The sequence below is a fragment of the Varanus komodoensis genome, unplaced genomic scaffold (assembly GCF_004798865.1).
Source record: "Varanus komodoensis strain SLA01 unplaced genomic scaffold, ASM479886v1 scaffold5, whole genome shotgun sequence".
Taxonomy (NCBI): Eukaryota; Metazoa; Chordata; class Lepidosauria; order Squamata; family Varanidae; genus Varanus; species Varanus komodoensis.
The window spans coordinates 52832269-52854278 of record NW_025336087.1 but is presented as its reverse complement, the minus strand read 5'-3'; the positions used below and the strand labels follow the sequence as shown (position 1 = coordinate 52854278).

At 39.6% G+C, this 22010-nt stretch overlaps 1 protein-coding gene across 5 annotated transcripts in view; it reads right to left on the bottom strand.

The window, feature by feature from the left end:
• The window catches only part of KDM4C (lysine demethylase 4C), a 243923-nt gene that overhangs the window by 89985 nt on the left and 131928 nt on the right, over positions 1 to 22010 (bottom strand). For 4 of the 5 annotated variants that reach the window (XM_044446103.1, XM_044446104.1, XM_044446105.1 and 1 more), the window contains exons 10-13: positions 21638 to 21831; positions 13007 to 13245; positions 11164 to 11474; positions 8386 to 8497 (exon numbers count right to left, since the gene is read on the bottom strand). In XM_044446103.1, the coding sequence (XP_044302038.1) occupies positions 8386 to 8497; positions 11164 to 11474; positions 13007 to 13245; positions 21638 to 21831 (856 nt within the window). The remainder of the gene's footprint in view (positions 1 to 8385; positions 8498 to 11163; positions 11475 to 13006; positions 13246 to 21637; positions 21832 to 22010) is intronic. The other variant, XM_044446102.1, reaches the window with a different exon arrangement.

Sequence of the window (22010 nt, the reverse complement as noted above, 5' to 3'; positions counted from 1 at the left end):
TTTTAGTCCATTCATTATTAAAACTGCTTAAATATGAGAAAAACAAGTTCTAAATTTTAAAAGGTTTGTTTTCAAACAAACATTTGCATGCATGTGTCACAGCAGCATCAGAGGAGGAGATGAGAGGCTTTAATTTATTTCTATGTCCACATGTTAGTTTATGTGTATATATACTATATATGTATGAGAAAGGAAACTATATTGTACAACAGCAGGTATTTATTTTGCATCCACTTGTTAGTTCAGCCATTGTAATCCTTATAATGACCCTCTAAGTATTATTATCACTATGCACGCACGCACGCGCCCACACACACAGATACATGCACAAATACCGGTGCCTTCTGCTTTTTTAAAAAAACTTATCTCACTATAATTGATATAGAAGCATCTGTTACTTCTCAGGAAGTTGACCATCATCTCAGCCCTGTGAAGCATTATGTATGTTGTATACAGAATTAAATGCCTGGAAGAAACTTAAAATCAATTCGCTCAGAAAAACAACACAGTTTTTGGCACCTTCAAGACTAACGAACTTATACTGGCATAGGTTTTTACAGACTATCATCCAAGGATGTGAATTTGGCTTAAATCCTCAGTATATTTAACTAAGGAAATGTCTTACTCAGTTTAGTGGGGCTTACTTCAAAAGTAAGCATAGTTAGGAATGTTTCAGATTTAATTCTTCATTATTTTTTAAAAAGTGGCACACTATTTCTTAAGCTAATGCATATATTAGAGAATGTATATAGCAATGTGTGTTTTTGTCTGGGCTTAACTCCAACCCCTACAAACTAATGCAGAAATGGAGATGAAAACTGAGAAACTAAGGAGCACAGAAACTGACACGTTTCTTTATCACTAATGTGTACCCACACAGAAATGAAACTAGTTGTTAGATACAGGATGCCCCTCCTCCATGTAATCCATAGCAATATTATTATGCATACTGCAGATTTTTTAAATAGCTGGGAAACACCAGCTATTGGTTGGTTTTGATTCCCAGGCCATTATAGTTCCCAGCATTTTTTTTCTTTTAAGAATCACTTTCACCAAATCATGCACAATATTTCTACAATATGTGCCCATGAACATCAGACAGGTTCTTCTTATGCTAAGGTGAAACCTGTTAACATAAAGGTAAAGGTTTCCCCATGACATTAAAGTCCAGTCATGTCTGACTCTAGGGGGTGGTGCTCATCTCCGTTTCCTAGCCAAGAGAGCCAGTGTTTGTTGGCAGAGAGTTTCCATGGTCATGTGGCCAGCATGACTAAACACCAAAGTGCACTGAACACTGCTACCTTCCCACCAAAGTGGTACCGTCTTATCTACTTGCATTTGTATGCTTTCGAACTGCAAGGTTGCCAGGAGCTGGGATGAAGCACAGGAGCTCACCCCGTGAGCGCATTCAAACTGCCGACCTTTCGATCAACCAGCCCAGCAGTTCAGCAGTTTAACCCACTGCGCCACTGCATCCCTCCTGTTAACATAGTAACATGCAATTTTGAATAGACTGTCTGGGAAGCTAGAAGTCTTTCTGGGGAATTAGCTGGAAGCTGAGATAAAGCTGGTGGGAGATGCCTGGATTGCTTGGGAATCTGCTCACTGTTTTTATGACTCTGCTTGCTTTTAATAGGCTATATATTTAAAGGAAATGTTACAACCCTTTGATGTTCTCGAATTAAAAGTACATACACGCATACCCCTACATGCTATAGTGTTGCCCCTAAAACTTGTTGTCGCTCAAGGAAGCGGGGATATTGCAATCATAGAACTGAGGTGTAGCATGTTTTGTGCTGCAGTATTATATACATTCATAGTACTCTCTTTACAAGGTTGGGTCTTGTACGGTGCATGTTTAGAGAGAAAATAATACCCTGCAACTCCTTGTACGACCCAGCCAGGACTGGGCCATGTTGGGAACTGTAGGTCCTTTTTCTGTTTAAACGTGCATAGGATTAGACCCTAATCAACAAAGCCCCTTCCTGTTTCTGTATCTTCGGGGTTAATGACATAATAAATCTATAGTTACATGTGTGTACTTTTGGGGGTGGGGGACTAACCCACAAATTCAGCAGCTAGAACACTTCAATTAGCTGTTAAGCATCTTTCCTCAAATTAAAGACAGCTTAGAGCCATGATCTATATCTATATAATATTTGCATATCTTGAGGGGACAAGATTGAGTAGGTTTCAGAAAGTTCCAGTAATTTACACAAAAGGCTATATTAACATTAGAATCCATCTGGTAAAGTAATTAAAAGATTTAAATATGGGAGGGCTAAGTGAAATTGCTGCATTTTTAATTAGAGATTATACAGTTTTGTAACTAGGGATGGCTCTTAACCTTGGTTACAGCTAAAATAAAATGTTTAAAAATTATGATTACCTGGCTCTTTTTGAGTTGCCCTTGTCAGAATGTTGCCAAGTGAGACAAACTGGAGGATGATTTTTAGGCTGCAGCCCCCTCATGTAGTACAGCTATTCCCAGCCTTCTTGACCTTCATTTCTAGATATATATAGTTACCTACTCCACACACATAGAAAGTTCTAGACTAGTCCAGCATTAGGCTATGGATGTCTAATGTATTTTATTTCTGGAGTGGAAAGTGAAAGGCCCTTTGTATAGATATGCTGTGTAGGATGTAACAAATGGAACTGATCGTTCTAGCTACAAATTGAGGGTGTTTTCAGAGTGAATTGGATTAGAAAGAACAGTCTGTGGAAATAGTATTAATTTATTCTCTTCTTTGAGCCCTAAATAATTTCACAATTCCTCCTATTTAAAGAACGTTTGTCTAGAGTTGTCTTCATTCCTAAATTTTACTGTACACTTTGAGCTATCTATAACAATCCATCAAGGTTGAAATGGTCAGTTTGACAAGTTTTCATCTAAGGCATAACAAACCCTACTAGATCAGAACACAAGTCTATCTAATCCAACATCCTGTTCCCCAGAAAAACTAACCAAGTCCCTATGTGACCCATATAAGCAGAACATGAGGGCAACAGCCAGGTGTAACCCAGTGACTAGTATCCAAAAACATGCTAGTTCGGATCCTGGATATCACAAATAATCTTTGATAGCCCTATGAATTCACCTAATTTCTTTAAAATTTTGTTCCTTCCTTCCTTCCTTCCTTCCTTCCTTCCTTCCTTCCTTCCTTCCTTCCATACTGTTGGCAATCACCATATTTCATGGTGGTGAGTTCCACAGTTTAATTATATTCTTTCTGAAGAACTATTTCCCTGTCTGTACAAATTTTGTGGGGAGGGGGGTTATCTTCCATTTCTGTTTGTTGCAGGAAAAAATGGCACAGCTGGCACACTGTGCAAATGCACTCCTGGCTACAGCCAAAAACCTGGGCATCCAGATGCAGGGTTCAACCCACATGCATCAGGCTGGGAAAGGCTGATTCACAGGAACGATAGAGGAGGACTAATATAAACATGTGTTTACTGAGATTTGCAGTCAGATATAACCAAATAGTCCTTCTGCAAGATATTTTTAGGTATTCACATGTTTTATGAATCCCTAGTCTTTTAGAGGGTTTATACAATGTGCCACGCCACAATGGTTTCTTGTGCAAGATGGTCTGTCACATCATCTGAGCCCGGTTGTGACATTTCAGCATGCTACATTGGTTTTTAGAAACCACGATAAGAAAAAAATGATCTGTTGTATGGTTTCCATGCTTCACCACGGTATCATGGTATCCACAGTCCTATATGCAAGTACCACTGAGTTCACTGCAGAGAACCAACTGCTGCAGGAGCTGCTCCAGTCATCCACCATGGGATTGAATTTCATGTGCAAGAGCTGATAGGATACATGCTAACAGCAGAAGGACTGAATGAGGAAAAATAAAAATCATGCTAGTATAGAAACCACTTAATCATTTATCAGGAACATCCCATCAAAATAAAAGACATGCATCATGGAAATCATGCTTGGTTGCTTGTCATGTTATGCAAACCCAGTCTTAGAGAGATGTGAAGGCCCAGAAAAAAATCATAGAAATTTTGTGGATAATTGTTTTCCTATTCCCCTTTTCTGTCTGAAGACTGTCTTGAAGAAAAAAAAATGGAAAAATACTGAATAATGAAATATTTATGTTTAGAATGCTGAATAAAATGTTTCAGACATTTTCATATATTTCACACATGTTGATATATTTATTCCCAAAAATGTTTTCTAAAAACTATGTAATAAAAGTTTATGTAAGACTATATGTAGTATCAGATCAAGACAGTTGTTATAAACTTAGAACAAGGAAGTCCAAGGTTGCAAACTGAGACTACAAATCTCAAATGTAAGATGCATGACAGAATAGAAAGAATTGTAAAGAAAGGACAAACCTGTCAAACCTGGCTTTGCAGTGTCAGAAACTCTGAAAAGTTCCCACATGTAGAGAGGATGCCTTTTAGGAAACTAATTGTGCCACAGATTAAGCTGAGGGGGGAGGTGGCAAGATTAATTTACATTCCCAAAATGTAGTACAGATGAAATATTAATAGAGGCACATAGATAAGGGAGAAGCTAGGATAGGGGTATTTTATGGAAAACACACTTTATGAATGTACAGTGTGTAGCCCATCTCATCTCCACAGGAAAGTGTCACAATAAAAACAGAAGAGCAATACTGCTGCATTAAATTAACTTGCAGAAAAGCAAGGCAGGTGGAACCTTAGACAACCACAGCAGGAAGACAGCAATAAAGCAACAGGCTGACTGAAAGGTTGATCTATTGGACACTGCTGCACAATTCTCAGTAGCTAGAAAACAAGTGGAATTCAGGACAAAAAGGATACAGTTGGTGTGTGGGGAACACTAGTAGTTTTAGTGGGAACACTAAAAACCCTGTAGAAGCAAAGCAAACAATGTTACAGGTGTTATGAGGCAGGCATGGGTAGTAGTGCCTGGATGAATCCAGAGGCTCCTTTTGTGCTCTTTACATTGGAGTGTATGGTATTTCAGTACCACCAATGATTCAATTATATTCTCGGGTTCAAATGCCATTAGAAAGCATCATGGTAAGCAGAAGCCATACAACAAACCATTATTCCTAATCATGGCTTTTGCGGGAAAAACAAAATCTGGTGAATTGCCTTAACATGACAGACAAACAATGATTTTAAAAACCCCACAGTTATGGTTCATGCATATTTATGGCACATCATGCAAACTCACTCAATGAATTTCATTTGCACAACTATCTTTAGATATATTGTACAATGCCAGTGCTTTTGTACTGACCTTTTGATTATAAAAATATTTCAAATCTCTTACAAGCTTGTTCACCTATCTACCTGAACATATATTCATAGAGCACTAAAATACTTTGCCAACAGATGATTATGTTAAATGATAGACTGGTAGAATTAATAGTAACTAAGCACAAAATCATGCTATTTATTATTATTAGAAAAAAAATCACCTGCCTTTTAGAGTGTACTATTCCTACAAGTTAATTTACAAAATTTCAAAATATTAACAACATGAATCACAATTAAGTATGTGTGCATTCTTATCCACACATATACTGCAGGAACAGAACCACCTGATAGTTCACAATTACCAAGTACAGACTGGGATAAATGCATTTATTCGGGTTGTTTACTCTTTAAACCAATAGTTTGACTTTTTTGAAATATAGCCAGCTGTGATGAAGCCATACATACTTCCTTGTAGAAGGAATTCCAAAGTTAAGGGCTACCACCAAGAAAGCCCTGATCCTGGTTCTGGTTTTTGCTACTGGGCCAAAGAGTAGGACCTTTGATCCTAAGTTTACTACTTGAGGCAGTCCTTCAGGTAATATGGTCCAAAACCATGTAGGGCTTTAAATACCAAAACCAGTACTTTGAACTGGGTTTGGAAACTAACAGGTAGCCAATACAAATGATTCACAGTGGAAGTAAAGTGGTCTGAGCACCTGGTTTCCATGAGCATTCTAGCTGCAGTTCCCCATAGCAGCCCCACACAGAGAACATTACAGTAATACAACCTGCATGTAACCAAGGTCTATGACATTATGGATAGGTCAGCTTTCTCTAGCTGCCAAACCTTCCTAAACTGGTAAAAAGTCTTCTTGGGAGCTAATTCTGCACAGGCAACCATAGACAACACTGAGTTCAGGGTTACTCCACAACTCCACACCTGGCTGTTTGCAGGGAGGGGGGCATCCAGAGTCAGATCTAAACCTTCATCAGCATAATAAATAACTCAACCCTTAATACATTCATCTTCTCCAAACTGAGTTTCAGCTTGTTAGCTCTAATCTATTCCAATGATCTCCCAGACACCTGTTGTAATGGAAAGGGCCTTTTGATACTAGAGGAGTGGCAAGAGTTAAAAGACGGAGTTGGCCAGCCTGTTGGGGAGAGCGGAGAAGACTCAGGTGGCTGTACCAGGGACGCTCTGGTGCCAAGGTCAGGCAGTGGGAGAAGAAGGGTTGAAGGCCTGAAGATTTACAAGGTCAGATACCATCTTCCCCGAAGGATGTCAGGATGAAGGAAAAGGCAATAAAAATGGCAAATGGTTCTGTGAATCTGGTGCCCTGAGGAGGGCAAATGGTTTAGATTTCTCAATGGTCTCCTGGAGATCAAAGGGTTACACTGGCTCGGGGAGGAAATAAAAAGCTGATTTCCACGTTGGCACGCCTTGCTTTGCAGGTAGACGGAGGTATGCCAAAAGATGCAAGACGCCAAAGCCTAGGAGATTGGGATGGTTACTCTGAGGAGACCGGTTTGGCACAGTGAGAAAGTTCTTGGGTTTTTTTAGCTCAGTTCATGTTTGTTGTTTTAGAGCCTGGGATGGTCAAACGACCCTGATGGGTGAACCTCTGGAATTTGTATTGTATCAACACAAAGCTACTATCTCACCCTTTTCTCCCCTTTCCCCTTCACTTACTCCTGAGTAGCCAAAGTTATTTGTACTTTTTCCCTCTCTGTGTGTGTGTCTGTTGTAGTCTAATAAAGATTCTTTTCCCCAAGTCTTGGGTTAACATGTGCTGGTCCAATGCTGCTTCTTGGTCAAGGGCCGAGATTAAGTCTTTTCTAGTCCCAGGGGCTGTCGGAAGGAGGGGACTTTCAGCAGCATTTGGTGAGGGCAGGTTGCCTCACCATTACACCTGTACAGGGTTTAAACAATCACCCACCACGATTAGATACTAAGAGGAAGATATAGAACAGTGTGTCATCTGCCTATCAATGAAACCTCTACCTAAACCTACTACTGATGTCTCCCAGAGGTTTCATATTGAAGTTGCAAAAACATGAGGGACAAGATGAACTTTAAGATACCGTAAAGTGAATGGACAAATGTGTGAAAGAAACATTCTCCAACACCACCTTCTGGGTCCAATTAATTAGATATAAAAGTTGCTTTTCTGCACTCAAAAGTCACCTTCCATTTACAAAAACAGTATTTTATACCTCAGATTAGAGCACAGAATGACCAAATCCAAATATATTCTTCTACTTGTGAAGGTGCTTGCATGACCTCTTACATAATCAGAATTATGAGAACAGATGGAGATTTTAAGAACTATAATACTGTGCAAACTCTTGCAAACCACTGTTACTAGTTAGTTTTCTTTTGTTCCTGTTTCCTTGGATCCAACCCAGTGACCAGTTTGCACAACAAAACAACTCAAGTGTTCTAACTCTAACTAGTTTCTTCCTCAACAACCCAGAGTTCTGAATTCACACATTGCAAAGCACACTCCTGAGACTGCATCACTCTGCTGTTTAGTGCAGCAGAAGGGGATGAGTGGGTGGGAACCTGCATGATCACTCACTCTCACATGTTCCCAACAACCTACAGTTAATGAACTGTGGAATGTATAAGTGAGCAAACTGCCTCTATCTTGAGCCAGAGTAAAAACAAGATCTACTGGAGAATCAGGGCTTTTTGCAAAACCCAGTGGATAGTTATAAAAGGGAACAAAAAGCCAAGTGGATAAGAAGATGCAAAGGTAGCCTGTTTAACTCTGCTTGCCATCATACAATAAAGTGTAATGTTCTGTGCCAAAGCTAATTGCTGAGAAATCCAACAAAGAGTATCTGGTTGCTGAATGAGCTTTCATCCTCCATGTAGTATTTAAGCGACTTCATACTGTTCTGAGCTTCTTACACATCCTTTCTAATGTGTTTGGAAGGATTTAAGAGGAAGGACCAAAAAACCAAACCAAAACAGTAACATCCTGCATTAAGGAGGAATGCTGAAAGCTTCTAATAAGGTTCATTTTGGAACAAAGTAGAGGTTTTGGCATGTGGTCAAATGTCCTTTCATTTTCAGCATTGTGCAATGTTTCAAGTGTACACAGATGCTTGTATAGTGGCTGAAACATACATTATGAGAGGGGTCTGTAGATGAATACTCACCTTCATCACTGATTGCCTGCTGTTTAACCAGCGTCATAGGCGATCTGGCAGGGGGTTTATTCAGTGGATGACGCCAACTTTTAGACGTTGTTGTTCTTTCTCCTTCAGTTACCTAGAAGAGACAATGTAAATTTTATTTCGTTAAAGATAGACCCCTAAAATATAGGGGAGAGAAAGGGTACATTGCATTATATAGTTCTACCTTCTGTTAAGGTTTGTTACTACAGAAGATGGAATAATATTGATAGACTAGATTTAGATTATTTGTAACGCAGAGTGGTAAACATAGCAATATTCTAATGGCTGGCAAACAGTACCTAGCCTCAAAGGTTTAGAGTGCCAATGCAACTGGGTGGACTAGCATTCAAGAAAAAAAAGTGGAAATGGAAGCAATAGTTTTTGGTGTCGCTGCTATTGACTCTCCCTGATGAAAATGCAAGCCCACAGTTCTTTGAGCTGTTTTGTCAATAGAAAAATAAGGATTCCAAATTTAATTTAGAATTTGCACTTCTTATTAAAGATTCAGTGGAGTCTGTTTAGCATGGCAACTGCCAGAATACAGCCAAAAGCGAGCAGCTAAAACAGGATTTTTGCCATCACAAAATAAGTGGGGAATAGAATGGTGTCCTTTGTATAATGTCCTTCACTTTTGGCAGAAATAATGCAAAACCTTTGGAGATTATTTCATAGCTTCTTTGTTATAGAATATATTCCTCCCAAAAGATAGGAAAAGAATATTTTTCAAGAATATTGTACTTCAGCTATTGTAATAGTGTTTGCAGCTTACTGCATTTAAGAACACCATTTATGGCAGACTTTGGGTCTGTAGGTGCTGCAGTTTCTTCCACAGACCTACGTGATGGTGGCAGGCTCCTTCACTGCCATTTTGTAATAGGAAGCCTTCAAGTCAAGCAAAGTCCTTACTATTAATTCAGGGGAGAAGTAAATTCTTCCTAAATTTAATCTTGATAAGAAGCAATAGTTTTTTTTCCAGATGATCTCCTTAATTCTTACAGTTAAATCTAAAGCTTATTTTATTTAATAAATGCTAGTATTGTCAGGACTGTGGCAAATGTCCTCAGCAGCCTGTTCACTATAGAAGGTTGGCTGACTATCAATTAATACTAGGTAACAATTCAAGGAATCTATTCTTACTGCTCAATAACTTATAAAGCTGGGCATTCTGGAGAACGGCAATGCCTGATAGGGAATGGAATACTTTATTAGTACCCTGCAGCTGTCATACACTACAGGGACAGCTAGGTCTGCCCACTGAAGGAAGCAGGACACTGACCTGGAAGGATCATTAGCCTAATGCAGTGCAGCTGCTCCTATGATTAAAGAACATAGTGAATTCATTAAGCAAAGCAACATAGCTGTGCAGAAATGCAAAGAGTCTGCTTTTTTCAGCAGCATCTCTATAAAGTGCTTTTGTGCAACTACAAGACAGACACAGCATGCAAACATATTGGAAAATATTTGAAAACCCACTTAGGAATAGCTAAAAAGTACCCAAGCAAATGAATTAAACATAAACTGTAATGCAGAATCTCACCACTGAGAAGATGTTTATTAGTGCTTTATATTAAAACAGAAGCACTGGCTTTGGGGACTGTTAAGTCTCATCTCTCTGTAAAACAATGATGAGTCTGCTATTTATGTCAATAAAAGGGTAAGTGCTGCTTTATTCTTAGCTCGAAAGTATATTTTCCACTCTCTTAGGAACATCTGGCAATCCAAAATGGGCTGCTCTCCGCGGGTGCCAAACGCAGATCTAGCTTCCAAGTTAGTGAATGCCGCGATGCTATTATTTCTTGAAGTCCCTTTCACATCAACATTTGCAACCAAAAAAAACCCTGAAAATGGATGTTTTACAGAATAAAATATAAACAACAATTTTATGTGGTTCGCTGGCTAAGAGGGTTCTTTGCAAAATCACCAGTTCAAAATCTCACCTTGGCCACAAATTCACTTGGAGGCCCCAGGCAATTCACTACTCTTTCAGCCTCTCAAGTGCAATCAGAGGCCATTAGAGAAAGAAGATACAGCAGTCAGGCACTTGTCCATCCTGCCCTATACAGCTGCAGCTGAGAAACACCCCACCTACCACACCAACATCTCCTGCTACCAACCGCCACTGCTGAGGCCGTCGACAGGAGAGGAAGCAGCAGATGGGCATCCCTCTGTGTGCCTGGATACAAGTCCCCTGCTGAGGCCAGGGGAAGAGGCACCCTTGGTCATGCCTGAGTACAGCTCCAGATGGCATGATCTACTTACTGTACACTGCAACCAAGAATCTAGTGCCCGAATTTGCCTTTCTCCTGCCTCCCAATTCTCTTTCCTTTTATGTTGGGTTTTTTAGATTGAAAACATGTGGGCAGGAATTTATTTCTGATCTTCGTAAGCTGCTCTAGGAACCTTGGCAGAAGACTGGGATGAAAATGCACTAAATCTATATAGGAATTATAATGCTGATCTACCTTGGAAGGCCGTTTCAAATGTCACTAAGAAGTGCAGTGAATACTTTAAAGCACTACACTGCTATGAAGATGATGATGATGAGCTAATTTATTTATTTACTTTACTTACTGTAAATAATATGAGATTCCAACAATTTCAAAATAATGTGAAGAGGTGGGGCTCTAATATCTACCCTATACCAAATGACTTTTTTTGTGCCAAACTATTTGAAATCCAGTATCACTTCATGCAATTCTGGATATATGCCATGGAACAATTTATCAGATATGCTTGAATTATGTCATTTCTCTTTCTTACTAGTGATATTTCTCCTGGTTCCAAGCCATTTTCACTGCTTTCACCATCACTAACATCACCCTCTTCAGTAGAAACGCTGCTAGTTTCTTCTTTCTCCAAATTCTCAGCTTCTGAAGAAAGATACTCAAGTGTCCGTCCTGAAGTTGTTGAAGTTATAAAATCTTCATCCTGATTACAGCTAGCAGGTGAACACAAAGCCAGGGTAGATTCCTCTGAACAAGTTGGCACAAAGACTTCTTTCTCTTCAATTTCTAATTGTATTTTTTTCATTAGAGGACTATGACTATGTTGTGAACTTGAAGAGTTGTGATCTAAGAAAAGAAATGTTCAGCATCAGCACAACATGGGCATTAAAAAAGAAAAAAAAAGCATGATTGTGGCTTTTAGTCACTAAATAGAAAAATACATTTACAGTTTTTTCAGCTGGGTTTACACATACACATAGGGTTTGAATCCATTAAGCAATCCTGTTGCAATACATTCCGAAGGAAGGAAGGAAGGAAGGAAGGAAGGAAGGAAGGAAGGAAGGAAAGATAGCAGTCAGTACAACAGTGGTAGCATTTGATGCACTTAATCCTGTATGTATTCTCATGGTAATTTAAGGGCCATTCACAGCATAATGCTTGAAGCTCATGCAAAACATTTTAAAGCAATTATGAAAGCAGTCCCACATGGACTATTGTGTGGAAACTATACAATGCCAGGCTAGAACCATTTCTCTCTGTATCTTAGCTTACTTCCCCTTGGATTTTAGATTTATAGGCCTTTACTCTCAAGCAGGAAAGTACCTCCAAAAGACATATGAAATGTCTTCATCATTCCATGACCTAAAACTCTGTAGTATGCACATGGAATTCATTCAAATTCATTGGTTACTACAATTGCAAACTACCAAACTGCTTACTTTCAACCCAACTGCTATAGAGTAGGTGGTTAGTAAAATATTTTGAATGAAACATCAAATAAATTATGAAGTTTATGTATATTTACTATATTTGACAATTAACTTTTCTCCTTTGAAATGAAAGGAATGCAAAAGGAGATATTAGTGTGGGTTGTTTATTTATATTTATACACCACCTGTTTTCCTTCCAAGGATTTCAAGGTGGCTTACATATTTCTCTTCCTCCTCTTAATTTTATCCTCACTACAACAGCTCTTGAGCTAGGTTGAGCTGAGAGTCTATGACTGGTCCAAAGTCACCCTGTGAGCTGCACAACTGAGTGGGGACTAGTACTCAAATTGCCTGAGCCTCTGTCCCACATTCTTAACCACTACACCACACTGGAAATAGGAGAATTGTCTGACAGAAGGTATTAAAAAATGGGTGCAACATCTGCAGGAGTAAAGTTTGGGAGAGGCAGAAGGCTGCCTGTGAGGGAAACTATGAGAAACAGAGTATTTATGAGAGCTGTAACTATTTCTTTTGATGGCTCTTTTAGCAGTTGACTTGTTTCAAAATGTTCTTTATATTTCAGTAGTTTTTTATTTCATACATTGTTACCCATTGCAAAGTCTTTTGGAAAACATGGGATAAAAATCAAAATCCAAAAGTAAACAGGGAAGTGCTTGGAAGAAAGCTTACCTGCATAATTGCACTTGTATTGAAACACTACTGGTCTACTTACTTTTACTACTGACAAATATCAATAAGCAATTGCTCATGCACCAAATTGCTTCAACATTTCTAAACACTCTAGATTCCCATGGCTGTATAATAGCACTGCACAGTTTAAGCAGTGTTATGGAGCAACTCAGGGTATAGCTTCTCCTTTGCAGATTTATGGGATCACAGTATCAACTGCCTACAAATTCTAAGGGAAATAAATATCACTCATCTCACCTGGGACCTTTTTGTTATCCAATAAATTCTGATCTATCTGCATCCAGCTTGTGTCTTCTTCTTCCCCAGAAGGCACTCCTGTGTTTACTGGATTTACTTTTTCTGATGGCTTTTCTTTGACCTTGAAGCTATCTGTAGCTGCTTCAGTAGCTGTGATTTCTGTACCAACCACTATGGTTGATACCTTCTTGTCCTCTGGAGTTTTAAGCTTTTTTGATCGTGATCGGGTGTGCTGGAAGCTGTTATAAGAGATACTGCTGTCAGAACAGAATGTCTGGCTAGGGTAAGATAAAATATCTACCAATATAAATGTCCCTCTCACCTGCTTAGAGGAGTAAAAAAACTGACAATTTTTCATCTTTTTGTGCAGAGATAGAGTTTACAATTTATTAAGTGATAGATTAACAATTGATTGCATTTAACCCCTTAATTTGTTATTACAGTTCTTTAAAACTAGTTATTAAACTAAAACAACCTCAAGTAACTCTGTTGCAGTAAATTCCAAAACCAGTTACTTGGTGAAGCATTCTTTAGAATGTGACAAAGACTAACTTAGCTGCATTACAGCAATCTCTCAATTGCATTACACTTTGACAATGATGCTGAAATCCCAAAGTGTATAAGACATTTTGATTGATTACTCTCTGCAGTCTCATTCCCCCTACCCCATCCCAAATCATTAATTTTCACCAGTAGCAAATGCAGCTTTAACAATAGTTACTGCAATCTGAATTAGGGAAAAATTATAACACACATCCAGGAAGCTATTACTAGTGTACATAATAATACTTCAGCATTAATAACTTTTGATCAAGATGAGACACAATCAACAAGGGATAAAAGAGAACAGCAGTTCAAAAACTGTTGCCTGAAGGACTGATTCTGTATAAACTAACCTGGTACATGAATTGTATAACTTTGATTACAGTAGGGTGTTTGCTGTTTCTGTATGAGAAAGAACCGCTAGCTTTCAATGTACTCGGCTGAAAACAGGCCTATCACTCATTGACCACAAAGAAGTTTCATATTTTGGAAGAAGAATATAAGAGATGGAAATAGAAAAGGATCATTAACTTTTCATTTGCTTCTAAATAGCCATTTTATTATTACCACAGGAACTTCATTTGTGCCATGCTCTAGCCCCAGTTTCGATTTTCAGTGTTAAGACTCAACACAAAAATATGTTAAAGCCATCAGTGTTTGAGCATGTGCAAAGTATTGGCATAACTAAGAGAAGAGGGAAGGACTACTTCTGGGCTGAGTCTCCCATACATTTCCCACTGGGAAAAGGGGGAAATGTATGTTTTGTCTATGCTGTACATTGATATGTCATAAGGCTGACATCTTTCTGGCAGTAGTGCATACAAAACATGACCTGCACTTTCAAAATCTGTATCACAAGTGATGAAATTCTCTATTGCCACTACTGTTTTCTCCAGTTTGTCTAAACATCTTACACCAAGGCAGTACTGTCACAACCTGTTGCCCAGAACACAAACATTATCATCTCACTCTTTTCCTTGAGTTGGTATTTCTGTACTTATGGGATACTATTTCAAAGGCATATTATTCCCAGAATCAAAATTATCATATTTTTTCTTGACATATTACAGCAGAGGTGAAAGTGAGCAAACATTTTATCTTCATTTGGGGGATGTGCATCTCCTGCTGTGTTTGCACTTGTGCCAAGTCTCCTAATTAAACAGCAAAGAAATGCATCCACGGGTTTAGCATTGTGAATAAATTCAGTGCATGCACTCATCTGATAAAACTTTTCAGTATAATTATTATAATGTCTCCATTTTTAATTTTAACTTTTAAATTGGCTATCCAGATAAATAAGGGTTGCACTGACAAGGAAATAATTTTTCTGCCAAATGCAAATGGCAGTTGTATAATAAAGATGCCAAGCTCTATAGTAATACAGTGAACTCTTATGTGATACACATACTAAAACCCAAAGATTCTGAAGTTGAAAATGCAAAACTTTATGTAGACTGGTGATTAAATGGCACACATTTGTGTAAAGTCCAACACTCTTGTGGCTTTTAGTTGCTTACAAGGGAGAGATTGAAAATAAAAGAGCAAGAGATAAGTCAGAGCAAAACTAATGCATACAGAGGCATTTCCACACTGCAAGTTCTTCTGAGGAAAAAAGGAGAGATTTGAAATTATTGTCAAACCAAACATACATTTCTAAATGCTGTGAGGGTGACAAAACATGTTCTTGCTTCATATATAAAGTGCCCTGCAGACATTAAAAATATTTCATATAACTGAGCAGAACCATAATGAAGTTCCAGGCCAGGTCCTAAAATGGTAGAACATCAGCACTCTACTGACATCCAGCATACGTGAGGTTGATTCTATCAGATTTGACAGGGAAGCAAAAAAGGCTGGTAACTTTTGTATGCTCTTGAAAGGGAAGGAATGAAGGGTCCAGACAGAGCACTACTTTGCCTCTATGGCAAACAAGGTTTGGGGGATCTTCCCAAAGAGCACATTTCTCACTGGAGTAGTGAACTGAAGTAACTGCTACCACAAAAATGACCTTCCATGTCAGAAGAAAACAATTGTCTGCATGGGTTCCAACATTTCCTCATAAGGGCCTGAAAGAGAACAAGAGTCTCCAGTTTGGTGTTAAGAATGAGTTGGTGGAATAGTGTTCTTAAGCACCCTGAAAAATTGTTGATCAGTAGATCAGTATGTGAAAGGGTGAAATTTCTGCAAGGTATACATAGTTTAACAATGCCAGCAACCCAGGCAGAAACAAAGTGTGGAGGAAGAAGAGGAGTTGTTTTATAGGACACTGATATGGACTGAAACCTTCTTGTGCTGCGAAGGAGAAAACCTTCCACTTTGTGTCATACAATCTTGTAGCAGAAGCCTTCAGAGTCACACATAGTCCTTCAAGAAGAGCAGTAAGCACTGCACTTAAGGATCCTCCACCCTGTGACTGCAATCATCTCCTTGATCTAGAGAGATTAGGACTGGCTTTGAAGGGAGCTTGAGGAAGGTTTGGTTAGCCATCCATAGCAGTCGGGTGAACCATAATTGTGTAGGCCACCATGGTGTTATGATGATGCAAACTGCCCCATTACAATGAACCTTTGCTAGTATTCTTGTGCTCAGAGGAAAAATATGGAGAACAGATAGAACAAATTCCACAACCAGTTCAAGAGGAAAGAGTCAGCCAGAGAATATGTGCCCACTCCCACCTGAGAAAAGGAATGGGGGCATATCGTATTCTCCTGAGTGGCAAAGAAATCAATCTAAGACTTTCCCCACTCCATAAAGATATTCCACAGTACATCAGTGTGGAGTTGTCACTCATGGAATTTGGGAGACATGCAGCTTTGAGTGCCAGCAAGTGTCTCTTGGATTACAGTAAGGGTAATGCCAGTCCCAGATCCTGACGACTCAATGGGCCAGAGGAACAGACAGGGTACCTCCCTGTTTGCTGAGGTAGAAGACCATTGTGGTGTTGTCTGTGGCAACTGGGCCATAGTAGCATGGTAGGTTGCTAACCTCACTCCCAAAGCAAAAGAAGAACAATGTGCCTTCCTATCATGTCCAGATGGTGGCCTTCCCTGTAGACTGGTGTGGAATGTTCTTTTTCCTGCACCCTGTTTTTGAGCCGCTTGGAGGCCAGAGTCATGGAGGTTGGCATCTTCCACAATTGCTGTACCAATCTCAAGAAGCATTGACAGAAATAATATTGCAACCAGGGTCAACACTACCATATGTACCATGTCGAATACTGAGTCCCTTATCTCCTCTGTAAGTTGCCATGTGCACAGGCCCAAAAAGAGAGCTATATGGAGAATCTGATCCAAAAAGTGGCCCGGATCTTCAGATAGAGAGACTGCTGTTTTGAGGCACATTTCCTCCTTTCAACAACTGCCAGCCCCAAACTGTTTTCAGCAAACTCTATTGTTTCTACAAGTAAATCATCCAATCAAGTCTCTGGGCATGCACAAAGCAGTTTGTTGAACCCAACCTAGTGATTTCTTCCCAAAACTCTCCATATGAGCCAGCTTGTGTCCCAACACTTGGGGAGGAAGCTGTGAAAATAAGCATGTCTTTTTTCCACATGTCTCAACCAACTGGACATCTCACCTCTGTTGCTAGCTAGCCAAGATGGCTAGCTCTGAGGAGAGGGGCTGATCTCCATTTGAAGATTGCCCAGTTGCAATGGCCCTTCCACTTCCTGTATCTCCATACTGTTCCCAGAGTCTGTCTGGCCCACCTCTGCATCTGCCCTTGAGCTAATCAGCTCAGCCACCTCCTCCAGTTGTGTATCAGGACTCTGAGCACCCTGCTGCTCCTCAATCCCACTGTAATATTCATCTTCAGAATCTGAGTCAGCAAAAAAGACAGCTAACATTATGTGGGAGCGCTTGCCAAAGCACGCCAACTCACTTCTTCCCAACAGCTGGATCCTGGATTCCTATGGCTGCTACACGAGATGACAGAGATGAGGCACCAATGTAGATAAGGTTGTATCCTCTAGCTCAGAAAATGTCAATGCCAGGTGCAGTCCTGAGAGTACAGTGGCATGAGATGATGACTGATGAGGTGCTACAGCAGGAGTAGAGAGATGATCCAGTGACAGTTCTTGAAGGATCATAGACTTAGAAAGTGGTAGAGGGGCCCTCAGCCATAGTGGAGGAGGCATCCAAAACATGAGTTCCCTGTAGAATTGCTCCTGCCCTCCAAAGTAGGACTCAGAGTGAAGCTCACATTGGTACCAAAGATCACAGGAAGTGTTTTGATCCCAATAGTATCCCTACAGGTTGCAATATCTTTAGTATGATGGTGGGACCTGTCCCAATCCAAGAGAGGAGAATGAGAATGGTGTATAAGATATTCTAATTTAATGCATGTTGGTTCCATCAGGAGTGGTGAAGTGCCACTTGACCAATGGACCACTGAGGCTGCAGAGGAGGGTTGTCGAAATCAGTTCTTGTCTTCATACCAGTAGCTTGGATTCAAATGCCATGGTCGGTACCAATAGTTGACCAGAATCACAGTGGTGCTTTTCTGAATGCTGTTTGTGGCCCCTTGACTTAGCAGTCTCTGTCATTCTTGCAGCTTTGGCTTTCTTGAACACCCCCAATGAGTGTTCAAGCTTCGGTGGTACAGTCTGGCCCATGGTGAGAGCCATGACCGAAGCAGGCACAGAGAGAGATGAAGTTTAGACCTCCGAAGGAGGCAGGTGCGCCCTTTGCACAGACTTGGAGGAGTCTACCGCCTGCAGCACCTTACTCCACAGCTCTGTCCTTAGGCAGTCTGCCCTACACCTTTGGGCCTGCTTCCTTTGTCCCTTACCTAAGCAGAAGAGACAGAGGGAGTGTCTGTCTGCTGAAGGAAATAGAGGGGGGCGGGGAGAAATACAAAATCTCCTCACAATTCCTTTGATATGAACCACCTTCAGTAGTTTTATGTCATCAGCAAACTTGGCCACTTCACTGCTCACTTCTAATTCCAGAACATTCATGAATAAACAGAAAGTATTAGTCCTGTAGAACCCCACCACTTACATAATTGTAATTAGTGTTTAATAGTCTGTTCTTTTGAGATGCCAATTACATATGATTGTTTACAAGAGATGTACAGAAGGCTGTCAATACTTGCAGTTCTCCTGACCTTGATACTGGTTCGAGCTCTAAACACATCTTTAATTAACAATGCCATAAACTGCAAGAACACTGTTTTTGTGGACAATGTAAGATCAGCATAGTCAAAGATCTCTGGTGAACCAAATTCTGAAACCAGGGGTGAGTGACACAGTGTCCCCCCACCCAGTAACATTTTGTCTAGTCTCACCTTTGCACTGCTGAAATTTGGCAGCACAGAGGCAAACAAATCAGCAGTCTCCTGCTATGTTGTTGTGGTTATGTGCCATCAAATTATCTCCAACCCTATGAATGAAAGTCCTCCAAAATATCATACAGAGACATTATTCCTACTATGGAAACTAAAAATTGCCTAAGTGTTTTCAAGATATATGTGGCCCTTTCATAGAATCATAGAGCTGGAAGGGGCCAAGAAGGCTATTGGGTCCAACCCCCTGCTGTTGCAAGTCCTCAATTTATACCATCCCGTGCAAATTACCATCCAGTTTTGCCTTGAATGCCTCTAATGTGGGAGAGCCCACCACCTCTCAAGGCAGATGGTTCCACTGTCGTATTGCTCTGACAGTGAGGAAGCTTTTCCTGATGTCTAGCCTGAATCTGGGATGTCACAGCTTGACTTCATTATACCATGTTGTGCAAGAAGAGATCTTGACCTTCCTCTTTGTGACACCTTCAAGGTACTTTTAAAGGGATATCATGTCCCCCCTCAGTCTTCTCTTCTCAAGGCTGAACATTCATTCATTCATTTATATGCCGTCCTTTGCAAAAGCCTCTCTCAGTCTCTTGTCACAGGATCATTTTTGTTGCCCTCTTCTGGACCCTTTCTACCTTTTCTGCATCTTTCTTAAATCTTTTGTGTCTTGTAACCCTTTGCTGCTCATTCCCCCCAACCTCCCCCTGTTATGGGCAAGTGCAGTCACAGGATAGCAGTCCTAGACGGAGCCCAGAGGCTGGGAACTGGCCCCCAGATCACTCAAAATGGACTGCCCCAAGTTAAACCATTGGACTAGTGGCATTTGTTTCCTGATTTAGAGAACAATTAAGCTAGTACATGATTCAGCGATATGCATAAACAGCTATCAAACACGTTTTACAATCGACCTTTGCAATCAGACACTGTGTTTTTCATGTTGTTTTTAAGTTACTTCATAGCAGTTATCTACAAAATGACAGCTATTATTAAAACAAGTTTTAGCAACCATAGATTCTGGGATACCTAAAGGTTCACATTCTCCCATAGGAGACTACCTGCTTATTAAAGTCACCGACGGCAGCTTTCTTTGATGCTCACCAGCATCAGATTTGTGCTTGCTTAGGACTGGGGCAGAGACCAGTCTCTCTGTTGCTACGTTTGTACTTCAGAACTCTTTTCCTAAAGAGGCTATTCTCATTCCCTTTCCAATGGCCTCTCATCACAAGGTTAAGATCTTTTTCTAAAAAGGCCTTTAGCAGACAGAAATTGTTTCAGTCTTATATCTGTCAAATCCTCCAGTTAATTATTTTATTAAGTGATATAATGTCTATGAAATTAATTTATTTAACTTTCTAAGAGTAGCTGCTTGGTTTTGTAATTGTTAATTTTTTTAAAAAAAGTTCATTAGCTGCTCCTAACTACTTGGTGGAAATCTGGGCATAAATGCTTTAAACAACAACAACAACACCGACTGATAAATAGATCTCCTAGCACTGCCATAGCCATCTGGAAAAAGATTGTGAAGATACAACACACAGGGCAACCAAAAGTCTGAAAAAAGTACTGCAACGTGAAAGTATGGGCTGCAGTAGTGTCTGTGGAACACACCTACTTTGGAAATTGTTCTTGGTAAGCAATTGCACTCACGTGGTACATTCTGTGGATGTCTCGTAAGTCTACAGTGCTCTCCAGACGAATATTAAGAAGTACATTTACTTTAGAATTTATAGGCATTTAAAAGGTAGTTACAGAAAAAAAATGTAAACCATGGTTTAAGACTGTATCCCAACAAAGTATTTCCACACACTGGTTGCAAAAGCATAAAGTCTTAGAGCACCATTGCAACTACTCTGCTTGTTTAGTTTTATTAGAGGAAAAGACGACAAAGTAACTAGTTCATATTGGAAAGGTGCTAGCAGAAAAACATTATATATCCAACCCCAGAAGTTTGCATGGCTTTTTATAGAATATCACCAGGTAAGAGACCCTGATCTAACAAAAACATAACAACCCTGTAATGAAAAATGGAGCAAACAAAAATAGAAACAAAATAAGGAAAAAATCAGATATATATTCAGAAATTGCCCAATTAAGAAAAACTTTCAAGGTTGTAAAACCTGGGTGAACACATAATCAGTACAATATTTTTGATTACTGACTCCAGAAATGTGCACTGACAAACAGCATTAAAAGTCTCAGTATGATGAATTCAAATCTGCTATTGAACTGTAGCATAAATAAAAAGATACTGCTAGTAGCTTTTGAACAGTCTACCAACAAGATATCTGCTTCCATAAAGGACTGTAGCCAGAGGCTCAAGAACTGTCAGGACAGACAAGTAAACATTCTGCAGCATTTGGAAACTTTTCATGCAATATCTAGAAGCCAGTATTTCACCTCTCTCCCCGCAATGAGAGAGGCAATTTCTGAGCATATGAACAACCTGGAATTCAGCCAAAAGCACAGGAGGGGGATGCATATCTTCATAAAAAGAAAGGAACAAATACCATATTAATGCTCAAAGCTCCACATATCTAAGTTTCAGTAATGCATTCTCATTAAACTTTTAAAAAATGAATATATTTTCTTCAGTGAGTATTATCATTATGAAATATGACTCTTTCGCCCTCAGGCTCACTGCTAGGTTTTAAGGAGACACAAATTAACTGTGACTAAAATAAAAGAACAACTCAAATGAAATGCCTGAGAGATGAGGGCAGGGGGAGAGAAGCACTAAAAAGAATAGAAATCATAGCATATTTTAAACTTCATTTATATTGAATACAAAACATTCATTACCACCTGGAAGATCTCTTTGTTTTCTTTCTTCTCAGCAGCCAGGCCTTTACCTCGGGTGTCATTTCAGGAGTTGGCTTTGTATGATCAATAGTATATAAATCCTTCCCTTGTTTCCACAGATGATATCTGTCTGGTTGAAACTTTTTCACAAAGATATCCATTGATATAGTTACCATGTCTTTCCGGCAAGTACACTAGGGAAAAAAGCATACAGATTTCTTAAATAAACTAACACAAGAGAAAAATAAAATCATAAAAAATAATCCATGGGATAATTAAGTAATGTATAAAATGTTATATGGAGGAACTGCAACAGATGGCATAATTAATGAAACATTGCAATACCTGAAAGTCAGTGTAAACAACTGGAAAA